At 54.2% G+C, this 21,017-nt stretch overlaps 1 protein-coding gene across 1 annotated transcript in view; it reads left to right on the forward strand.

The window, feature by feature from the left end:
• Positions 1–1,393: 1,393 nt before the first annotated feature.
• CLIP2 (CAP-Gly domain containing linker protein 2) overlaps positions 1,394–21,017 on the forward strand; it is a 53,372-nt gene continuing 33,748 nt past the window's right edge. The window contains exons 1-2 of the mRNA XM_068968200.1: positions 1,394–1,517; positions 19,107–19,657. Of these exons, the coding sequence (XP_068824301.1) occupies positions 1,394–1,517; positions 19,107–19,657 (675 nt within the window). The remainder of the gene's footprint in view (positions 1,518–19,106; positions 19,658–21,017) is intronic.

The following is a 21,017-nucleotide window of genomic DNA, read 5'->3' on the forward strand; positions in this document are numbered from 1 at the left end:
CCGGGAGCCGCCACTGCCGAGCCCGGGAGCCGCCGCTGCCGAGCCCGGGAGCCCTAGAGCCTGTGCTCGACGACAAGAGAAGCCTGAACATTGCAACTGGAGAGAAGGGCCCCCGCGCCACAACTAGAGAAAAGCCCGAGTGCAGTAATGAAGACCCAGTGCAGCCAAAAATGAAAAATAAATCATACAATTTTTAAACTGGGGGAAAAAAAAGAATGGAGAAAAATGTTCTCTAAAAAGGAATAGTGTTCTATGTCCAAGATGGGGATGAGATACGGCGCCCCTGGGGGGTTGATGCTTTCTCCCCAAATCCTCTATCCGTCCGTGGTGCTCTGTATTCCCTCTCCCCACTGGACAGTGTGCCCCCCAAGGCAGAGGGCACATCCTGCCTGCGGCTCTGGGGGCAGGACAGGGCCCAGCGGGTGGTGAGTCCTCCACGGACACCTCATAAAAGAGAGGGAGCGTGCACAGTGCGGTGGGGGTAGAGTAGTGGGCCCGTCCTTTCTGCTCCCCCAACCCCCACCGCAGCCAGGCCCATCTTGCTGTCACCTGGTACCCTGAACTGATCACCATGGATACGGGGACTTCCCCTCTCAGGAGTCCCCCTTCGTCAGACTCTAGTGCCCTGCAAGCTGTGTGCATCGCACTCTTCTCTGCTTAGTCATAAAAGCAGGGTCTGTAACGGTGGGAGGGCGGGCAGAGGGCATGCTGAGTCCGTCCTCGTGTGAGGTTGGGGCAGGTATAAGCTTCTCTGGGTGTGGGTGTGTCCCTGCACTAGGGATGGGGTGGGTGGGTGCTGGACTCAATAGCTGGCATGTGGCCTGCGTGGTGAAGCAGGTTGATTAAATTAGATCTTGCTTTGTCCGCCCACATCGAGAAGGATGTGAGCTGTTGGCTAGTCCTAGAAGGTCTGGGGTCCACTGGGGAGTGACCCACCGAGTTGCCCTGCATGTCAGAACCTGCCGGCCTGTGCTCTGGTGGTGAGAGCCGCATTCAGCTGTCAGTGGCTGTGATGACCCACGTGGTCCTGCTCTGGGGCGTCTGGGGTTAATACAGCCAGTGCCGCAGACCCCCACGCCAGCTTACTCTCGATTCTCACCTCCTGGGCCCAGGACCTGGGCAGAGAGAGCGAGCCGGACTGAGAGCCCTGCAGACCAGGACGCAAGTGCCGACATCTGCCCATGCACAGCCCCCGCCTGTGACCACTTCTCTGTGCCTCAGCTTCCCCATCTGGAAAATGGGGTTGACCGTGGTCTCTGCTTTGCGGGGCCAGGGATGTGATGTCATCTGGTGACTTGATGTCGTCCCTCCTGTTGTCTGCCCACAGGTGAGTGGCCATGGAGGAGAGCACGTGACCCGCGCGGACCTTCTGTGCCCACCCAGTGGCACCACCATGCAGAAGCCCAGCGGCCTGAAGCCCCCCGGCCGCGGGGGGAAGCACTCAAGCCCCATGGGGCGGACGTCCACTGGGTCAGCCTCGGCCTCTACCACCGTGGCGCCCACTGGCTCTAAGGAAGGTGCGTAGGGCTGAGGGTAGAGGGGTGAGGGGCTGGACGGGGGTGGCGGGTAGTGGTTCTTCTGGAAGAGCTGAAAGGACTTGAGCCACTTCCTGACCAGGCTGGAGGCCAGTGGTTCTGGGAAGTTCTTCTTGATGTCTGCCCACATCCCTCTGAAAATTAACTAGTGATGGGCAGTGACACAGGCTTTGGGTTCGTTGTTCCTTTTGATACTCTTCCAGCTCCAGGAGGCAGGTACCACTGTTGCCTTCCCTTAGGGACGAGACAGTGGAAGCCCGGGGAGGCATGGCACCTTCCCCACATCACTCAGCCTGGAAGACACAGCCCTATTCATGCTCCAACCTCTGCCAACCTCTCTGCGCCCACTCATTCCCCTTCTGGGGTCTGAGATGGTCCCCATCTTCCCACCAGCTTTCTTGTGTGCCACTCGGACCCATGCCCTTGACCTTGCTTTGCTTATGTAACTTCCTGTGGGTGGGCACAGGGTGCCCGCAGGGCAGGGCTAAGGCCGGGTGCTCTGGCTGGAGGCACCAGCTCTGAAGGCAAATGGGTTGAGGACAGCTGTTAGCTGTTGCCTTTTTCTGGTGATGAAAGTAAGATAGTCCACTATGAACTGGTTAAAGTTTGATGGTAAAATTGCCAGTCATCGTCTCTAGAGGAAACTGTTGGATTGGCCAGAGAGTTCATTCGGGTTTTTCCATACGATATAACAGTAAAACCCAAACAAACTTTTTGGCCAGCCTGGTATTATTACTTTGGTTTTTACCTTTTCACCTTTCTCTTAGCTGTTTGCAATCACGCTGCAAATACAACCTGAAAATGTGCTTTTCCCTTTTAACATGATCAAGTGGATTTGTTCATGTCACTAAAAATCTCGCATGTCCATCATTTATAAATGGCTGTAGATACCCTGTTCACTTAACAAATATAAATCAAGGGCCTGCTCTGTGGACGCAGTCCTAACCACTGGACTCTCATTTTGAGCAAAACTGGATGTGGTCCCAGCCCTTAGGGGACTGCCGGCCTGGTGGGGGGCGGGGTGCTAAGTATCATGAGGTCCTCTAACCAGGGCCTGACATGGTCCCAAAGGTCAAAACCTTCCCTGAGGAGGGCACGTGTGAGCTGAGGTCTGAGGGTGACGGTTTACTAGAAGAGGAGGGGAAGGCATTCCAGGCAGAGGGAATAGGACGTGCAAAGGCCCAGTGGCAGAAGAGAGTGTGATTAGTATAAGGGAGGCGAAAAAAGTGAGTGTGGCTACAGTATGACCAGTGGGAGGTGTGCCAGTGAGATTGGGGTAGACTGATTGTGGGGGACAAGTTGGGGTTATACAGGGAGTTTCACTTGCATCCTGACGGTGGGAAGCTGCTGGGAAATTTTCAGTCGAAAGGAGTATGATAGAGGGAATTGGGAAATGAGGAGTATGAGGTTGGGGAGGGCGGCAGAGGCAGGTGATGAAGGGCAGGGGGACTGGGTTTGTTTTAACTTCCTGTTGGAAGATGTTATTATAGCAGAGAACATCTGGGTGTTGCCAAGCATCCTTCAAGCCAGGAGAGAGGGTTGCAGGGGTTAAGAACGGGATGGAGGAGATGGGCGAGGAGGCATGTGGTCACCCAGGTGAGGATGTTTGCACTCACTGCCAGGGCTGTGAGAGGTCAAGGGACTGACCACCATGAGTGGGCTGCAGGGAAGACTTCCTGGAGCCTGGAGGCTGGAGGAATGTAAATGTGAAGGCGGGTGACGTGGGACCTGGAGGAAGAGCCTGGACAGAGGCACCAAGTGGGCTGAGCTCGGTCCAGTGCTGGTGGGAGTTGTGTAGCCCCTTGATTGGAGGGGGCTTCCATGATGGCTCAGCAGGTGAAGAACCCGCCTGCCAGTGCAGGAGGCACAAGAGATGTGGGTTCCATCCCTGGGTCAGGAAAATCCCCTAGAGAAGGAAATGGCAGCCCACTCCAGTACTCTTGCCTGGAAAATTCCATGGGCGGAGAAGCCTGGTGGGCTGCAGTTCATGGGGTCGCAAAGAGTCGGACACAACTGAGTGTGCTTGCGTGTACACAGACACACACAGACACACAGACACACAGACACACACACACACACACACACAGACACACACAGACACACACACACACAGACACACACACACACACACACAGACACACACAGACACACACACACACACACAGACACACACAGACACACACACACACACACACACACACACACACACACACTGATTGGAGAAGGGCTCAAGAGAGGCCCCTTGCTGACCCTCTTCCTTCTTCAAGAGAGCCCACAGCACCTTCTAGATTCTTTCCTCCTTGCCCCCGCTCTGATCTAGAGAGGCCTGAGTTCTGGCTGTGATCCAGCTCTCACATCCCTCCTAGCTCTGCCCCTGCTGTGTGACCTTGAGTTACTTGACCTCTCAGAGCCACAAATGGGATAATAACATTTCTCTCATGGAATCAACTGAGTTAATAAAAGTGAAGTGCCTGCAGGCACAAGGCTCATTGGAGAGTAATTTCTTTTCCTTTCAACCATCCATAATCTCATTACGGGCAGATCTGAGTGATAAAAGAAGGAGCTCCCATTACTCCTCCGTTTACCCTGACCACAGCCCCACACACCCATCGTCCTCTGCTTCCTTCTGGTCTTCTTTCCTATTGCACGTGGTGTTTCAAGCAGTCGAGGCATGGTTTGTATCCAAACCTGCATCTGACTGCTGGGCATTTCATTGCCTTCTGAGGCAGCGTCATCTTTGCCGTCTCGTCTTGAACGGCTCCATCGTTGTGGTCCCTGGAGGGAAGGGGATCGGACCACACTGTGGGGCCTGCTGGTTGCCTTCTGGTCTCCCTGGTGTGGGAGCCCCTGAAGGTGGGGCCTGGGTGGTCTGCCTGGACCCCAACTCTGCAGGGGGGTTTGTTCTGGGGAGAGGGGGTGCCACTCCGTGAATGCTCGATCGATCAGGAGCCACGCCCCCCGCCAAGGGACGCACTGGTGGCCAAAGGGGGCAGCTGTGCTGTGTGCCGCCCTCCTTCCTGCTCTGGCATCTGGTGCCTTTGCAGGTCAGAGAGACACAGACCCCGGGCTGGGGGAGGGAGTAGTTGGCCAGGGCGAGGACCCTGTGAGAGGGGGAGGGAGGCGTTTTTGGCATAGCTCCAGGTCTCATAACAAGAGTCCCCGCAGAGCTGGGATGGGGGGCCGCAGCAGGAGAGGACGGTGCCTGCCCCCAACTCCTGTTGGCCCATGGGCTCCCTCACCCATGCGATGGAGCTGGCCATCGGCTCTCCAAGGTGCTGAAGGTGCCCGTCCCCAAGGGACACTGGGACTCTGGGGGTAGGCACTGGGGCACCGAGAGAGGGTCTGGCAGAAGCTGGAGCCTGGCGGTGGTTGGAGGGGGCAGTTGCTCTGGGAATCAGGGCAGTGGCAGCCTCCCAAAGTATGAGCTCAGCCTCCGGGCAGAGGGTCTGCCAAGGGCTGGGCCTGGACTGATGCCCCAGCCCACCCCAGCCTGTGTCGGTTCCCAGAGTGGTGACACACAGGGAGGGGATGGCCTTGGGTGGAGGGGAACGTGGGAGGGGCTCTCCCATACCAGGAGGTGGCCCAGAGGTGGTCAGGGCAGGTGCACAGGACGGCAGTCTGGGGCCCACCAGTGGACCAAGACCTGGATGGGCCTTGAGGTCAGGGGAGCCCAGCCAGATGTGATGGAACCCCTGGAGGCTGCTTCAGATCGGGGGGGGGGCCAAGGCGGGGGGTCCTCGCTCAGGAGGTGACACTGGCTGCGGAGATCTGAGTTGACGAGCAGGAAGCCGCCCAGCTGAGGTCAGGGGAAGGGCATCCTGGAAAGATTCTGTGTCTTGAAGTCTCTGAGGACTAGAACGGACAGAGAGCAGCTTGAGGGGTCCTTGGAGGGTTGTGAGTGGGCCAGGGTGGGAGCAGGACTGGAAGGGAGATGGGGCGCTGAGACCCGGGCTCCCTGGGGGTTGGGGCTCTATTCTGGGCCTGAGGAAGACACGGAGGGATTTCAGGCCTCCAGGCCCCCAGATGCTGCTGGTGACGGTCCTCACTGTGGGTCAGGAGCAGCCCTGGTTGGTCCAACACTGCTGGGCCGTCATGGGGAAGATGGGACCACAGTGGGCTTGCACAGGACCCTTTGGCCTTCTGGGTCCACTTCTGAGCCTCAGGTCAGGGGCAGGCCAGGCCAGGCGATGGGTGTCCCTCTGGAACAAGAAGGACTGGCCGCGGGGACCTGGAGGAGACTCAAGGGCGGCTGAGCAAAGGGACAGACCACAAACCACCGTTGAGGTCTTCTGCCCTTGCCCCCAACTGGGACAGGTGGGTCCTTGGAGGGTCTCTCCCCTCTCGCGTCCCTCACACTGTGGTCCAGCCCCAGAGATGTCCCATCTAGCAGGGATGGCGTTTGACACTTGCTTTGTTACAAGCCAGCCCAGCAGCAGGTGGCTTTTCACGCCTCTTTCTCGTTAACTAGCCAGTGAAAAGAACTGCTCTTCTGTCCATTTTAAAGGTGACAAAATTGAGGCTTTGAGCTCTCAGCTGAGTTGCCCCGAGTTACAGGGCCAGAGAGTGGCAGGACTGGGGTTGTGAGACACATCTAAAGCCAGCTCAGGAGACCTCCCTGGTGGACTTGTGGTTGAGAGTCCGTCTGCCAATGCAGGGGACACGGATTCGATTCCTGGTCCGGAAGATCCCACATGCTGTGGAGCGGCTGGGCCCACGCACCACAACTGCTGAAGCCCAAGCTCTCTAGAGCCCGTGCTCCGCAACGAGAGAAGCCACTGCAATGAGAAGCCTATAAACTAGAGAGTAGCCACTCGCTGCAACTAGAAAAAGCCTGAGCGCAGCAACGACGATCCAGTGCAGCTAAAAAAATATAAAGAAAGAAATTTAAAAAAAAAAGCTGGTTCAGGCTGCCGGCACCCACTGCCCCCTACCAGGGGTAAGGCGGCTGGGATGGGTGGAGTGCTGCGTCCAGTCCCACGCTCTGCTCAGACCTGGGGCTGGTGGGCAGGGTGGGAGGAGCCATCTGTCTGGATTAGGATGAGATCTGTGTGACCTGTGGGCCTGTGGCCTTTCCACATGCGGAGCGTCGGGGACAGGAGACCAAGGACGGGTGTGCATGGCCTTTCCCTTCACACACGGAGTGCCCACTCGGGACAGGGTATACCTCTTATTCTGTGATCTCCCCCAAGCGGCACAGAGCTTTTCAGGTCTGGCTTATTGAGCTGGGGCCCGGGTGCCCCCACACCCTGTGGGTGCTCCAGACGTGAGCACCAGCCACGCCTGGGATGGGGCATTCGCACAGCTTCATGGCTGGCCTCTAGTCCTAGACACCGCCCCCCCTCCACTCCACCCTGGAGGTCTGTGTCTCTCAGCTCGGTCCCCATGTTCCTGAGAAGGGTGTGTGTGTTTGTGTGTGTGTGTGCTTGCGTGTGTGCGTGTGTGCTCAGTTACTTCAGTTCTGTCCCATTCTGTGAGCCCATGGACTATAGCCCGCCAGGCTCCTCTGTCCACGGGATTCTCCCGGCAAGAATACGGGAGTGGGTTGCCATGCCCTCCTGCAGGGGATCTGCCTGACCCAAGGAGCGAACCCAAGTCTCCTGCATCTCCTCCACTGCGGGCAGATTCTTGATCACTAGCGCCACCTGAGAAGTCCCCCCTAGGAGGGTAGGTGGCATCATGCCCATTTTAACTGACTTGTCCCAGATGCTGTGCAAGCCTGGGCGGAACCAGGAGCTTCCAGCCCTTGCTAGTGCACTGCCCCAGGCGGCACGCACTCCCTTCAAGGTCAACGCTCTTGCTCTCCTCCCCTAACCACATCCTAAACTTTTTTTATGCCCTCTGGATGGGGAAAGCCAAGCTGAGCTTTTCTGTGGCTGGACTGCGGACGGGCGGGGGGCAGGGCAGCCTCCTAATGCTCCCAGAATCGATCGGGAATGGTGGGGGGAGGCGGTGAGAGCAGGGAGGGGCGGGCAGGGGCCCAGCTGCCAGCGCCCGCCCGCCTGGCTGGCGTGGCCATAGCAGGGCTTCTCTATGGGGACCTGGCTCTGCTCTTTCCAGGGTAAGCCTCCCATGTCTTTGTCTCCCTGGGGGCCCAGCTGAGTCTGCTGGGTGGGTGCTCTGTCCACCTGGTTTGGGAGTAAGGGGAATGGAAGGGGGGCTGCTGAGTTCCCTTGGGCTCAGGAAGGATGCCGAGTGATCCCTAGGGCTGGGACCCGCCCCTAGCGAGCTGGTAGAGGGTCCCTTCTTCAGGGGATGGATGGCTGGGGACAGCATAGCCGGGGAGATGCCGGGCATTTTTGGTGGCCACAGAGGGTGGGCCCTGCCTTGGTCAGGGTGGGTTGGGAGGGGTCTCTCCAGAGACGATATGGGCGGGTGCTGTCAAGGAGCTGATGGGAGGTGGAGCGGGCAAGGGGAAAGTTGGCGCCATTGTGGAATGCTCTGGAGACCCCATCCCTTCCTTTCAACCTTTGTGCTGAGTGCCTGCTGGGAGAGCAGGGGTCTTGGAGCAGGAAGCTGCTGTGGGGCTTGTGGGGTATTTGTGTGTGTTGCTTCAGGGTCACCGCGGAGGGGAGGTCAGGGTCTTGGCCAGGCTGCATTTGAGCCCCGTCCTGGGGCTCGGGCTGGAGAGGTGGTCTGCGTGGCCCCTGCTTCCAGGACTTGTGTTGCGGGTGGAGCAGTGCAGACGTGTACCCTGGCAGTTTGGCTGGCAGGCTGTGCAGACCGAGGCAGAATGGAGCTCCGTGGCAGCACCCATGAGCTGTGCCGGAGCTGGTCTGATGGGCAGGCAGGGTTTCCTTAAGTGACACAGAGAGGAAAAAGGCTGTAATTTTAGGTCAGAGTGACAGGTACTGCCTGGGACAGCCCTGGCTTATGCTTGCAGTCTCGGCATGATACTGCATGCATAGCGCTGGCTTTCTCTCCACAGTGTCTGGCTTTGGATGATAAATCATGTAGTCACCTTATCACTGCCCCTTCTAAGTCATCACACTGCTCATTTGCACATTGAAGGCTCTGACAAGTCCTGCAGCAAAGTCACCTTAACTTTGCTTTAGCCCCTGCTTCTCAAGTTTGTTTGATTTTGAGATTAAGGTTTTGTTTTCATGAGATCTATAAACACTGTGTGGAACTACGTTCTATGGAATATTTATGTATGTGTTAAGTTGCTTTAGTCATGTCTGACTCTTTGGGACTCCATGGACCATAGCCTGCCGGGGATTCTGTCTAGGGATTTGGTCCATGGGATTCTTCAGGCAAGCATACTGGAGTGAATTGCCATGCCTTCCTGCAGGGGTTTTTCCTAACCCAGGGATCAAACCTGCCTCCTTTCTATGTCTCTTGCGTTGACAGGTGGGCTCTTTACAACTAGAACTACCTGGGAAGCCCCATGGGTCATTTATAGATACGCTTTATCCCCTCTGGCCTTCATGGGCAGAGGGCTGGCTTCATCATGCCCCTTGGTTCATGTCATATTGCCACTGTGGGTCCCTCCAAGGCCTCTCGATTTTTTTTAAGTTGATTTCTTTTTATCCTGTTCCCTGTTCCCATTTCCCCCACACCTAGATATTCATGCCCATGTACTTTGCCTTGGGACCCTCTTGAACCCTTTTAACCAAATATCACATCATCAACACTTCCCCTTGTCACTTGAAAGAAAAAAAATTTTAAGTTATTTTTAGAGAGTACTTAATAATCTGCGAGACTTGATCATAATTTATATAACTGCTTACTATTTGGGGGGTTTTGTTTTGTGAATGACAAGACACTGAGTCAGTTTTTTTCTTTCTAAATGATTTCCTTGTGGAATTGGCCGCAGATGACATTCCCTATTTTATTATTTTCTTTCTCAAATATTCTGTTTTATTTTTTATTGCACATTATTCACTTTATTACACAAGTAATGTGGGCTTCTCATCAAAGCCAAAGGTTAACATAAAAAGTGATCCCCAAATCTAGAGTTAAGTGAATCAGGAGGAATGAGGATGTGGTGGGTTTGCCTTCAGGGAGCTTGCTCTGATGGCTGTGGCAGAGGGCCTGAAGCTAGGGGCTGGAGACTGGAGGCTGGGAAACCCTTTTGGAAGCTTCTTTGCTGGGCAAGGTGTGAAATCTCAAGGACTTGATCTCAGAAGGGGTCTCTGAGACCTTTGAGGGTGGTATGGATTTAGGAGTTATTTCTTCTGTGAAATTTCCAGGTCTTGGTGAATAACTGTATTGGGAGTGGAGAGGTGGGGGCAAAGGGGAGGAGCAATGAGGTTTCGTGGCCTGAGAAAATGGGTGGGTGGGGGTACTCCTGAGATAGGGAGGACAGAGGTGGGGTCACTATGGCTCAGAATGTCAAGTGTGAAGTCCTGGAGGACATCCAGGAGGAGGCAACTGCTGGAAGGGCACGTCTGGCAGCCAGAGAGGGGATCTGGACGGGGGAGAACAACTGAGGTCCAACTTCATTCTCCATCTTTTTTTTTTTCCCCATTCTCCATCTTTTTATATCGCTTGGACCTTTTTTAAAATTTTTATTTATTTTTAATCGGAAGATAATTGCTTTACTGTATTGTGTTGGCGTGCTGCAGTCCATGGGGTCACAAAGAGTCGGACGCGACTGAGCGACTGAACTAGACTGATTGTGTTGGTCTCTGCCATGTGTTAACATGAGTCAGCCACAGGCATACGCTTGTTCCCTTCCTCCTGAATCTCCCTCCCGCCCCATCCTCTAGGTTGTCGCAGAGCACCAGGTTTGAGCTCCCTGTGTCATGGAGAAAATTCCTATGAGTCATCTATTTTACATGTGGTAATGTGCATGCTTCAGTGCGACTCTCTCAACTCGTCTCACCCCTCCTTCCCCTGCTGTGTCCACATCGCTTGGATCTTTTACGAGGAGAATTTATTAAAGTCTTTTTTAAACAGGCAGAAACATGGCAGCGTATAAACAGCAGCTAAAGGCGCAGGAGAGGGTTAGATTACAGGGGAACACCATGCCCAGCAGGGTTCCCAGGTACCGACCACAGAAGAGGAGTGTTTTCCTGCCTCTCGCGTCCTGCCCACCCGCTCCCAGCACTGGAGACAGGCCAGGGGCTTTGTCCTTCTCTGGCTCCTCTTCCTGTCTCTCATTCACAGGGGCTAGAGAATTTAGATGGGTCTCAGATGGGCCAGTCGCCAGGGTGTGGGCTGGGACATGGCCAGTGGTGTTGCTGGCGCTGGCCCAGGCTGGCTCATGAGAACCAATTGTGAAATTGTCAGGAATTTTGCAAGCCAGATTCACAGCCCTTATTTAAACAATCAGATTGTGTGTGAACTTAAAATTAAGCACATTCCATTAAAAACTAAGGTAATAAATATTCCGGAGAAGGCAATGGCACCCCACTCCAGTACTCTTGCCTGGAAAATCCCATGGATGGAGGACCCTGGTGGGCCGCAGTCCATGGTGTCGCTAAGAGTCGGACATGACTGAGCGATTTCACTTTCCCTTTTCACTTTCATGCATTGGAGAAGGAAATGGCAACCCACTCCAGTGTTCTTGCCTGGAGAATCCCAGGGATGGGGGAGCCTGGTGGGCTGCTGTCTGTGGGGTCGCACAGAGTCAGATATGACTGAAGCGACTTAGCAGCAATAAATATTCAAAACTTATGATTTCTAGTAGTACTCCTAGTAGCATTTATACCACTAATTTATACCACTAATACTACTATTGTTTTATTGGTAAAATACTACTGTTTACTCCTAGTAAGATTTTTAGCATCTATGTTTTTGAGGTTGCATGCATGCTTAGTCACTTCAGTGCGTCTGACTTTTTGCCACCCCATGGACTGTAGTCTGCCAGCCTCCTCTGTCTATGGTATTTTCCCAGCAAGAATAGTAGAGTGAGTTGCCAGCCCTCCTCCAGGGGATCTTCTTGATCCAGAGATCGAACTCACATTTTCTGCATCTCCTGTATTGTAGGCAAATTCTTTACTGCTGAGCCAGCGGGGAAGCCCGTTTTTGAGGTTGTTTATTCTATACTGGGGAGAAGGCAATGGCACCCCACTCCAGTACTCTTGCCTGGAAAATCCCATGGACGGAGAAGCCTGGTAGGGCTGCAGTCCATGGGGTTGCTAAGAGTCAGACACGACTGAGCATCTTCACTTTCACTTTTCACTTTCTTGCATTGGAGAAGGAAATGGCAACCCACTCCAGTGTTCTTGCCTGGAGAATCCCAGGGACGGGAGAGCCTGGTGGGCCGCCGTCTCTGGGGTCGCACAGAGTCAGACATGACTGAAGCGACTTAGCAGCAGCAGCAGCAGCACTCTATATTGGAAGTACTATATATAATCTCTTCCCAACTCTCTGTTCAATGGCATCATGCTGGCATTTTGAGATGGACCACGGGGGCAGAATTTACACTATGGGAATTGGCATAGGCTAAAAATCAGGGTTATTATTATTATTATTGGGCTGGCCAAAAAGTTCATTTGGTTTTTTCTGTAGCATCTTACGGAAAAACCAGGATGAACTTTTTGGCCAACCCAATATTACTATTATTTTCTCTTGGAGAATCAGTTAAGCCTTTCCCAGCACACCACTGGCCAGAATATCGGTGGAAAGAGATAGATGGAGACCACGCCATTGGAGAGGACCACTGGGGTCGGGCTAGAGTGGTGGAAGCAGAGGGGACCCAGTCTTGTCATGGGAGCAGGGAGCCTTGAGAGCGGCGTGGACAGCGGGGCTGGGCACCACAAAGCCGGGAAGGGTCTCCTGCAGTAAATGAGGAGGATAGGGCATCCTTGCAGAAGTTTCCAGAGCCAGGGGGCAGGGGTGAGGGTCAGGAGCTGAGGGTCAGTGAGGGGTGAGGAAGCAAGAGTCCTATCGGGGGATGGAACCACTGCCTTCTAGATGCTGCTGGATGGAAAAACACGCACCGCAACAAGAGCAGAGGACTGTAGCCCGCCATCCTCCTCTGTCTATGAGTAATAAGTATCTAACTACACCCTGGCTGGTGTTCTGGACTTTTAAGTATGGTGTGTACACACACACACGTATGTGCACTGGACAAAGCCTAGAAAAACAAAGCCCCCGATGTTAACTGTGATTATGTTTATATGATGGAACCCTAGGTCCTTTTTTAAAAATCAGTAACTATTACATGTTTAAAATTTTTTCTGCAGTGTACCTGAGTGATCCATGTAATAAACGTTTACATAGAGAGAGAAAAGCTTGTTCTGGGAAGGAGAACGGGCGACAGCAGGAGGGGGTGAGCTGAAGGAAGGTGTTTTGTGGGCCAGGAGGCTGTGCATGCCGCACGTGGGCTCTGTCCTCTGTCGGAGGGCCGGTGTGGGGAGAGGAGAGAGGTGGCGGGGAGGTGGGTCCCAGGGAGGACCAAAGGGGGATGGAGGTTTGCTTCTAAAAGGAGAAGGAGGTTCTCAGCTTTCCTCTGAAAACACAGGGAAAATGGGAAGGGCTCAGGGAAGTCCAAAGGCGGGAGGGAGACCAGGTGAACCAGAAGGTGCCTGGAGTGAGCCTCAGATTCCTGGACTGACTCCCTGCAGCCCAGGAAGTGAATATTCCATGCACCCAGCACAGAGCCGGGTGGATCCCAGTTCTGTGCGGGCTATGCAGAGTGGCTGGCACTCAGGGCCTGCTGTAGGATCCTGGCCTGGGTGCGAGAGTGGAAGCACAGCACGTTATGAGCTTCCATTTAAGTCTGGAAGACAGACATACACTTTCTGAAGATGGGATAGATCTCTAGAAGAATGAAGCAGGTAAAGGGTGCTGCAGGCAAGTGGGCTTTTAGGTGAAGCAGTCACGGAAGGCTTCTCGGGGGAGGTAAGGGAATGAGCAGGTGACTGTCGGGGCAGAGGTTCAGGGAGGTGCTTCCACCCCCATTCACAGTGAGCCTCTCTCCCCAACCCCAGGCCCCTATGTCCTTCGTGCCTTCTTGCCAGGCAGGAGGTCTGGCAGTGCCAGACACTGAGTGCCAGGCCCTGAGTTGTAGCTGAGGTCCTGGTGTTCCCCACTCCTCTGCCTGAGCTGGCATTTGACTGGGTGCTCAGCGAGTGGGGTAACTGGTGGCTGAGATTCAGCAGGTGTGAAAAATGCCTGTGCCCATTGGACCATAAAGAAGGCTGAGCGCTGAAAAGTTGATGCTCTCGAACTGTGGTGCTGGAGAAGGCTCTTGAGGGTCCCTTGGACAGCAAGGAGATCCAACCAGTCTATGCTAAAGAAATCAACCTTGAATTCGCTGGAAGGACTGATGCTGAAGCTGAAGCTCCAATACTTTGGCCATCTGATGGGAAGAGCCGACTCATTGGAAAAGACCCTGGTGCTGAGAAAGGTTGAGGGCAGGAGGAGAAGGGAGTGACAGAGGATGAGATGGTTGGATAGCATCATCAACTCAATGGACATGAGTTTGAGCAAGCTCCGGGAGATAGTGAAGGACAGGAAAGCCTGGTGTGCTGCATTCCATGGGGTTGCAGAGTTGGACACGACTGAGCAATTGGACAACAGCAATGGCTGCCTGGGGAAGGTGGGACCAAAGACTTCGCTGAAAAAGGCGAGGATGCACTCTCATCTGGGCAACCCCTCCCCCCACCTTGGACCAGACCACCAGCTGCTGTCCCTCCACATCACATCCTTTAGCCCTTTTCATCAAAGTTCTACTTTGAACTTGAAACCAGCAGTCAGTTCCTTTGTGCCTGCTGTCTGGGGAAGGATCAGCTGCTAGTGTGAGGTTTAGGTCTGTCGCTGCTCTTTGCTTTCTTGGGGCTTTGCTGCTGGTCCCTGAGGGAATTAAGAGGGCAGGGAGGCCCAGGCCCTGCCTTCAAGGAGCTTCCAGAACCCCCCCAGAGGCTCAGCCCATCAGGCAGGTCTTTGACGACACGCCGGCTCCTCTGGGAGAAGAGGTGAGGCTCGAAAGTCCATGCTTCCCAGAACCCTAGCAATTTCTGACCTCACCCTTCATAGTCCCCTGGGGAAACCAAGGCCCACACCTGAGAAGGGGCTTGGTCAGGCCCAGCCAGCGTGTGACGGATGGCTCCCTGGAGGGAAGGGGGCTCTGTGGGGTTGCCATGCCTTCCCCAGTTCAGGCGGCTGCCAGCTGCCCTGGGGTGAGTGGAGGATTTGATGAAGGTTTGTGCCTGACAGCCTGGGCCACCAAAGAGGAAAAACACAGCGGAACACCCAAGTGCGGCTGCCCGGCTCCTGGCCTGGATTTTAGCAGCTGTTGAAACAACTGGTCCCTGGGCCTGTGACCCCTGGAAGGGGTGGGGTTGAGGAAGAATGGAGATTACCTGGGGGTCTGCGTGGGCTGGGACAGCTGGGAGGACAGCTGAGTAGGCAGCTTCTGGCCAAGAATAGCCACCCTGGGTGCCCTTCGACCGGGGGTCCCTGTTGTGTTCTTAGCACAGACGACAGGTAGGCTCTCACCTGGGTCATGGCTGGTCAGTTAAGCAGACATCACAGAGCCCCTCTGCTCCAGGAAGTGTTCTGGAAGCGGAGATGGGAAAGGCATGGATGCTTGCCGAGCCCCTGTGGGGCCTGCTTTACCAGGAGGCTCTGAGCCAGACCAGCTGGGCCCGGCTCTGGCCTGGTTGCTGTTCAATCAGTCGTGTCTTACTCTTTGCGACCCCGAGGACTGCAGCCCGCCAGGCTTCCCTGTCTTTCACTGTCTCCCAGAGTTTGTTCAAACGCACGTCCATTAAGTTGATGATGTCATTCAACCATCTCATCTTCTGTCACCTCCTTCTCCTGCCTTCAGTTTTTCCCAGCATCAGGGTCTTTTCCAGTGAGTCAGCTCTTCCCATCAGGTGGCCAAAATATTGGACCTTCAGCTTCAGCATCAGTCCTTCCAAAGAATGTTCAAGGTTGATTTCCTTTAGGATGGACTGGTTTGACCTCCTTGCTGTCCAAGGGACTCTCAAGGGTCTTCTCCAGCATCACAGTTTGAAAGCATCAGTTCTTTGGTGCTCAGCCTTCTTTACGGTCCAGCTCTCACATCCATACATGACTACTGGAAAAACCATCGCTTTGACTAGGTGAACCTTTGTCAGCAAAGTGATGTCTCTGCTTTTTAATACGCCGGCCTGGGTAACTCTGGGCAAGTTTTGTAAACTCCATTTCCTAATCTGCAAGATAAGAATATTAAAAGCACCCAGCCCATCAAGGGCATGGGGTCAGCACTCCATGAATGGTAGCTGCTGTTTTAATGATGATAACCTTGACCTCTCATTAGCATGACCCATGGGCTACTTGGGCAGTGCTATGCAGACCTGGGGTTGGAGCTCCATCTGATTTCTGGCTTCCTCCTGCTATGACTGCTTTTTGAGGCAGCTTTTTTTTTTTTTTTCCTAAGGAAGGGACCCACCTGACCTTGCGGGGTTCCCAGTCCCCATACGGGTGTGATCCCAGCAGAAGTTCCTGGTAACAGGATGATCCTAGATGAGAACTGGGGACCCAGAGCTTGGCCTAGGCGTGGGGAACAGTAGGATGAAGTCGGCTGCTCCAGAGGGTGGGGTGAGGCAGAGCGCTTGGTCCAAGGTCACCAGAATCTTCCTGGAAGCCCTTCTTCTGCCCCCTGGGCCTTTTGTGATTTTAATTTTTTTCTAATCCTTTCTTTTGAGTATTAGTCATTCTTATCGCAATAAGAATGGTCGGCACTTGTTCACTGGTGTGGCCCAGGCACCCTTCCTAAGGCTTTCTGTGCCTCATTGCTCAGCAGCCCTGTGATGGGACCAGGCGAGGAGACTGAGGTGGGGCTCGAGAGTCTGCTTGCTTAGCCACCACGGCCTCTACCTCTGGGGATCTCAGGGCTGGGAGAGAAGAACCTTGGGGACCCACCCACCCAGTGTCCCATAAGAAAAGGACACATCCCTCTCCAGGAAGGAGTACAAGATGAGACTGTTCCCTGTTCGAAGGCAACTGTAGGGTTTGGCCAGAATCTAGGAAATGGGTCCATGCAGGGGAGTCCAAGATTAGGGTGGTTGTAGTTTGGGGCTTGGCGTGGTGAGTGTTTTGTACACATTTGTTGCATGAATGGAAGTGCCCTGCACCAAGAGCCAGAGGCCTTTCGTTGGAGCTTGGCTCTGCTGCCTCTTGCCTGAGTCCCTAGATAAAACAACTGATGTCTCTGAGCCTCAGTTTCCTCATCTGTAAAACGGGATCACAAAATCACTTCACACAGTTAACCATGAGGGTCATATGAGCTATTGTACGTCCGCCTCTTAGCACAGAGCATCAGTTCATGGGTACAGTCACTGTGGTTGTTAATCAAGTTCAGTAGCAAAGCTCACAGATTTCCCAGGAGCCCAGCTCACAGTTGAGAGGGAGCCCCTTGCCCCTCAGTTAAGAGCCCCATTCTGGCTGTCTAGGCCCCGAGTGGTCACGTGCTTTCCCACCACTACTAGTGCCCCAGAGGGATACCTGCCTTCTGGGCCTCGTATGTGCATCCTGCCTCGGAGTTTGTGACTTCCTCATCCTCCAGGACCTCTGTCCTTCCAGCCTTGAGATAGCATGTAGCCAGGCCTATGGCCCTGGCCTCCTTGACCTTGGGTACCTGCAGGATGCTGGCAGAGCTGCTGCCCCTGTGACCCCTGTACTGGCTGCCTGTGGAGAGAACCAGAAACACAAGCATCTCTGATAGGGGCATGGCAGTGTCTGCTTGCCTTCTCTCCCCGTCTCTGTTTGACAAGCGCATCAGCCTCTGGAGTAGAAGAGAAAAAGGATGAGTCCTTCCCGGCCTGATACTTTGTCTGGCAGGAAGGAGGAGCAACCTCCGAACCTTGAGGTTTAAATGGGCAGACTTTCCAAACACCCACTTGCACACGGGGCCCTGCATGCAACCCAGGAGCCAGACATGCACAAAGCATGGTGGGTTTGAGCTCTTCTCTGTCCTTTTGTGAGTGACCAAGCCTGCCAATGCAGGAGACATGAGATGCAGGTTCCATCCCTGGGTTGGGAAGATCCCCTGGAGGAGGGTATGGCAACCCACTCCAGTATTCCTGCCTGGAGAATCCCATGGGCAGAGGAGCCTGGTAGACTACAGTCCATAGGGTCATAAAGAGTCGGACACGACTGAAGCGACTTGGCATGCACGCACACATATACAAGCAGGTTATCCTCGGTCTATTTTCCTGCGTTTACAGCACATCTGAGCCCAGGCCTGGGAGTCAGGCCCCCCAGAGAGGGTTTTTGTCCCCATTTCTGCTGTGTGGCCTTGGGCAAGGCCCATGCCTGAGCCTCAGGTCATTCTCTCTATAAAGAAGGGCAAAATCAGGGGACCCAGTTCAGGCCACAGAGCCTGAAGTTCAGTCCAGGAATGAGGTTAAGTGCTTGCTTCCACCTCCCACACTCCTCATCCCCTCTTTTCCTGGTCTGTGCACCCTGAGGCTTGGGCTGCAGCTTGGCGGTGGGGGAGGAGGGGAAGATACCAGGAGTGGAGTAAGAGGGTTTACTGGCTCCTTCCTTGTCCTGAGATGTCTGTGGCTAGCTACCCAGGAATAGTTGGGAGCCCAGAACTGTCTGGGGAGGAAAGTGGAGAGCACAGAGATCCCCCCGGCAAGATCTGAGTCCTACATGGGGCCATGGGTGGTCTCAGATTAACAGCTGAGGGCCTGAGCCCACCAGGGTGAGGAAGTATCAGCTTGTAACCCTCCATCATGGGTTCATTCTGCCCTCAGTTGTGAGTGACCCCCAAGCAGTGAAAAGTCTTTCTTTTTGAATTTTCTAAAATTTTAAATTTTTGAAATATTTTTTATGTGGGCCATTTTTAAAGTCTTTATTGAATTTGTTGCAGTATTGCTGCTCTTGTATTTTATGTTTTGGTTTTTTGACCATGGGGCTTATAGGATCTTAGGACTTCCCAGGTGGCCCTAGTGGTAAAAAACCTGCCTGCCAAAGCAGGAGATGTGAGATGCGGGTTTGATCCCTCGGTCGGGTAGATCCCTGGAGGAGGGCACGGACAACCCACTCCGGTATTCTTGCCTGGAGAAGCCCGTGGACAAGGAGCCTGGCAGGCTACAGTCCTTGGGGTCACAAAGAGTTGGAAATAGCTGAAGCGACTTAGCACACAGGAGACCTTAGCTCTCTGCCCAGATATAGAACCCGCACCTCCTGCATTGGAAGGCGGAGTCTTAACCACTGGGCCACCAGAAGTCCTCTGTAACTTTTTTGGGGGGAACGGGGCCGGGGGGGTGGGGGGTGGACCACACCATGGGGCTTGCAAGATCTCAATTTCCTCACCAGAGATTGAACCTGGGCCCTGTCAGTGAAAGGCCATAACCCTAACCACTGGGACACCAGGGAACTCCCTATAACTCTATTTATTTACTTATTTAGTTTGGGTGGAAAGCTTTCTGAGGAGCCACTGTCCCGAGCATTCCATCCCTAGAATCTTCCAGAGGGGTTGGCAGAGTAGGGGATACCCACATGGCCCAGGAGCCATGAGACCCGCCCTAAGCCCCACTCCCCGCCCCATCTGCCTCAGTTTCCCCATCCGTCAGCCGGCACCGGCCCCGTCCCAGCCAGACCGCGCTCTGTGGGGGCGCCGAGGTCCAGCCCACCACCCTCTCCCCGACCCGAGCCCTAACCGCCACTTCTGTGCTGTCTCCACAGGCTCCCCCCTGCACAAGCAGGCTTCGGGCCCCCCGGCCGCGGCCCCCGCCGCCCCCGAGAAGCCCGGCGCCAAGGCGGCCGAGGTGGGCGACGAGTTCGCCGGGGACTTCGTGGTGGGCGAGCGCGTGTGGGTGAACGGCGTGAAGCCGGGTGTGGTGCAGTACCTGGGGGAGACGCAGTTCGCGCCCGGCCAGTGGGCGGGCGTGGTGCTGGACGAGCCGGTGGGCAAGAACGACGGCGCGGTGGGCGGCGTGCGCTACTTCGAGTGCCCGGCCCTGCAGGGCATCTTCACGCGGCCCTCCAAGCTCACGCGGCAGCCGGCCGCCGAAGGCTCGGGCAGCGACGCCCACTCGGTCGAGTCGCTGACCGCCCAGAACCTGTCGCTGCACTCGGGCACCGCCACGCCGCCGCTCACCAGCCGCGTCATCCCCCTGCGGGAGAGCGTCCTCAACAGCTCGGTCAAGACCGGCAACGAGTCGGGCTCCAACCTCTCGGACAGCGGCTCCGTGAAACGCGGCGACAAGGACCTGCGCCTGGGAGACCGCGTGCTGGTGAGTCCCTGCCCCCGCCCCCACCCCACGTGGGCGAGCTGGATTCCCCACCCTGGGCAGGGACGGGGACCCACGGGGCTCGGGTGGGTTCAGGCTGGGGCACCCACACCTGGTCAGAAGCACAGAGGGACCAGCGAGACAAGAGAAGTGGGGGGCCCTGGAGACTGTTGCTGTGTGACCCTGGGCAAGTGTCTTAACCTTTCTGGGCCTGTCGTTACTTTTTTAAGGAGCCTCCATACTCTTCTCCATAATGGTTGTACAATTTACATTCTGTGGATTGTCTTTTCATTTTGTTTATGGTTTCCTTTGCTGTGCAAAAGCTTGTAAGTTTAATTAGATCCCATTTGTTTATTTTTGTTTTTATTTCTGTTGTTCTAGAAGGTGGATCAAAAAAGATCTTGCTGTGATTTATGTCAAAAAGTGTTCTGCCTGTGTTTTCCTTTAAGAGTTTTATAGTGTCCAAGCTTACATTAGAAATCCAATTTGAGTTTATCTTTGTGTATGGTGTTAGGGAGTGTTCTAATTTCATTCTTTTCCATGTAGCTGTTCAGTTTTCCCAGCACCACTTATTGAAGAGACTGCCCTCTCTCCACTGTATATACTTGCTTCCTTTATCATAGATTAGATGACCACAGATGCGTGGGTTTATCTCTGGGCTTTCTATCTTGTTCTATTGATCTGTATTTCTGTTTTGTGCCAGTACCGTATCGTCTAGATTACTGTAACTTTGTCATAGTCTGAAGTCAGGGAACCTGATTCCTCCAGCTTCGTTTTTCTTTCTCAGGATTGCTTTGGCTATTCGAGGTCTTTGGGGAACACAGAGAATTTTTAGGGCAGTGAAACTATTCTGTATGATACTGTAATGGTGGGTACGTGTCATATATTTTTGGGAATTCCCGGGCAATCCAGTGATTGGGACGTCACTCTTTCACTGCCGAGGGGCCAGGCTTGATCCCTGGTTGGAGAACTAAGATCCTGCAAGCCGCATGACGTGGTCCAAAAAAAATATATATATATATAAAGATCATCCCATAATTATAAAAGTATCTGCCTCAGGCGGCTTCTGAGAGAAACACTGATTGCTTTTCTGCTTTCCCTGCAGCTGCCTGTGGACCTGGTTGCCCTGGGTTTCCAGCTCTATGGCTACCATCTTTTCTCCTGTTCTCTTTGTCTTTGGAGCTTAATACCTTAAAGAAAAGTCCCTTCACTGTCTTTCTAGTGCAAATTGAAGAAAGGGTGAAAATAAATGTGTGTATTTATCTACCACGTTTGTGTTAGTCGCCCAGTTGTGTCTGGGTGTTATGCGGCCCCACAGACTGTAGCTTGCCAGGCTGCTCTGTCCATGGAATTCTCCAGGCAA

Source organism: Capricornis sumatraensis, chromosome 3 (genome assembly GCF_032405125.1).
Source record: "Capricornis sumatraensis isolate serow.1 chromosome 3, serow.2, whole genome shotgun sequence".
Taxonomy (NCBI): Eukaryota; Metazoa; Chordata; class Mammalia; order Artiodactyla; family Bovidae; genus Capricornis; species Capricornis sumatraensis.